The sequence below is a fragment of the Penaeus monodon genome, chromosome 30 (genome assembly GCF_015228065.2).
Source record: "Penaeus monodon isolate SGIC_2016 chromosome 30, NSTDA_Pmon_1, whole genome shotgun sequence".
NCBI classification, from domain to species: domain Eukaryota; kingdom Metazoa; phylum Arthropoda; class Malacostraca; order Decapoda; family Penaeidae; genus Penaeus; species Penaeus monodon.
This window is the reverse complement of record NC_051415.1, coordinates 27,783,556-27,784,045: the sequence shown is the minus strand read 5'-3', so window position 1 is coordinate 27,784,045 and position 490 is coordinate 27,783,556. Positions and strand designations below refer to the sequence as shown.

At 46.3% G+C, this 490-nt stretch overlaps 1 protein-coding gene across 1 annotated transcript in view; it reads right to left on the bottom strand.

Annotated features, from left to right (window-relative positions):
* Window positions 1-19: 19 nt before the first annotated feature.
* The window catches only part of LOC119592316 (glutamate receptor ionotropic, delta-1-like), a 10,958-nt gene continuing 10,487 nt past the window's right edge, over window positions 20-490 (bottom strand). Inside the window, exon 9 of the mRNA XM_037941143.1 lies at window positions 20-405. Coding sequence (XP_037797071.1) covers window positions 180-405 — 226 coding nt within the window. The 3' untranslated portion in view covers window positions 20-179. The remainder of the gene's footprint in view (window positions 406-490) is intronic.

Sequence of the window (490 nt, the reverse complement as noted above, 5' to 3'; positions counted from 1 at the left end):
TATAACAAAAGAAAAGAGATAGAACATTACGAGCAAAGAAAAGCAGAATACCGAAGAGAGAGAGAGAAAAAAAAAGTATGAACGACTCAAAGAAACATCAACAGTCATAGACTAAAATAATAACTAAACAAACCAAAAAATATCAAAATTAAAGAAAGAAAGAAAAAAAAACCATCTCTTCAGTCACTCGCTGCCCCGCCCTTCGCTTTGGCCACCAGAATTTCCAGGAGCAGGGTCAAGGCAGACACCAAGGCGCCGGCCACCAGCAGCACGAAGGTCCCTGCCAAGTCCAAGACGTTTAGCGGCCTTAGCGGGGCCTTTGTGCTCGACCCGATGCAGCGGGACACCGGCCAGTACTTCTTCTTCCAGACAGCCATCAACCCCGACTGGATTACCTCAAGGATGCTGTGGAGTGGAGGGAGGTTGTATGTACGTGTTTTGAGTTGGGAGTCTTTCTCCGTTCTCTTCCCTTTCCTCTCTTTCGTTCTTT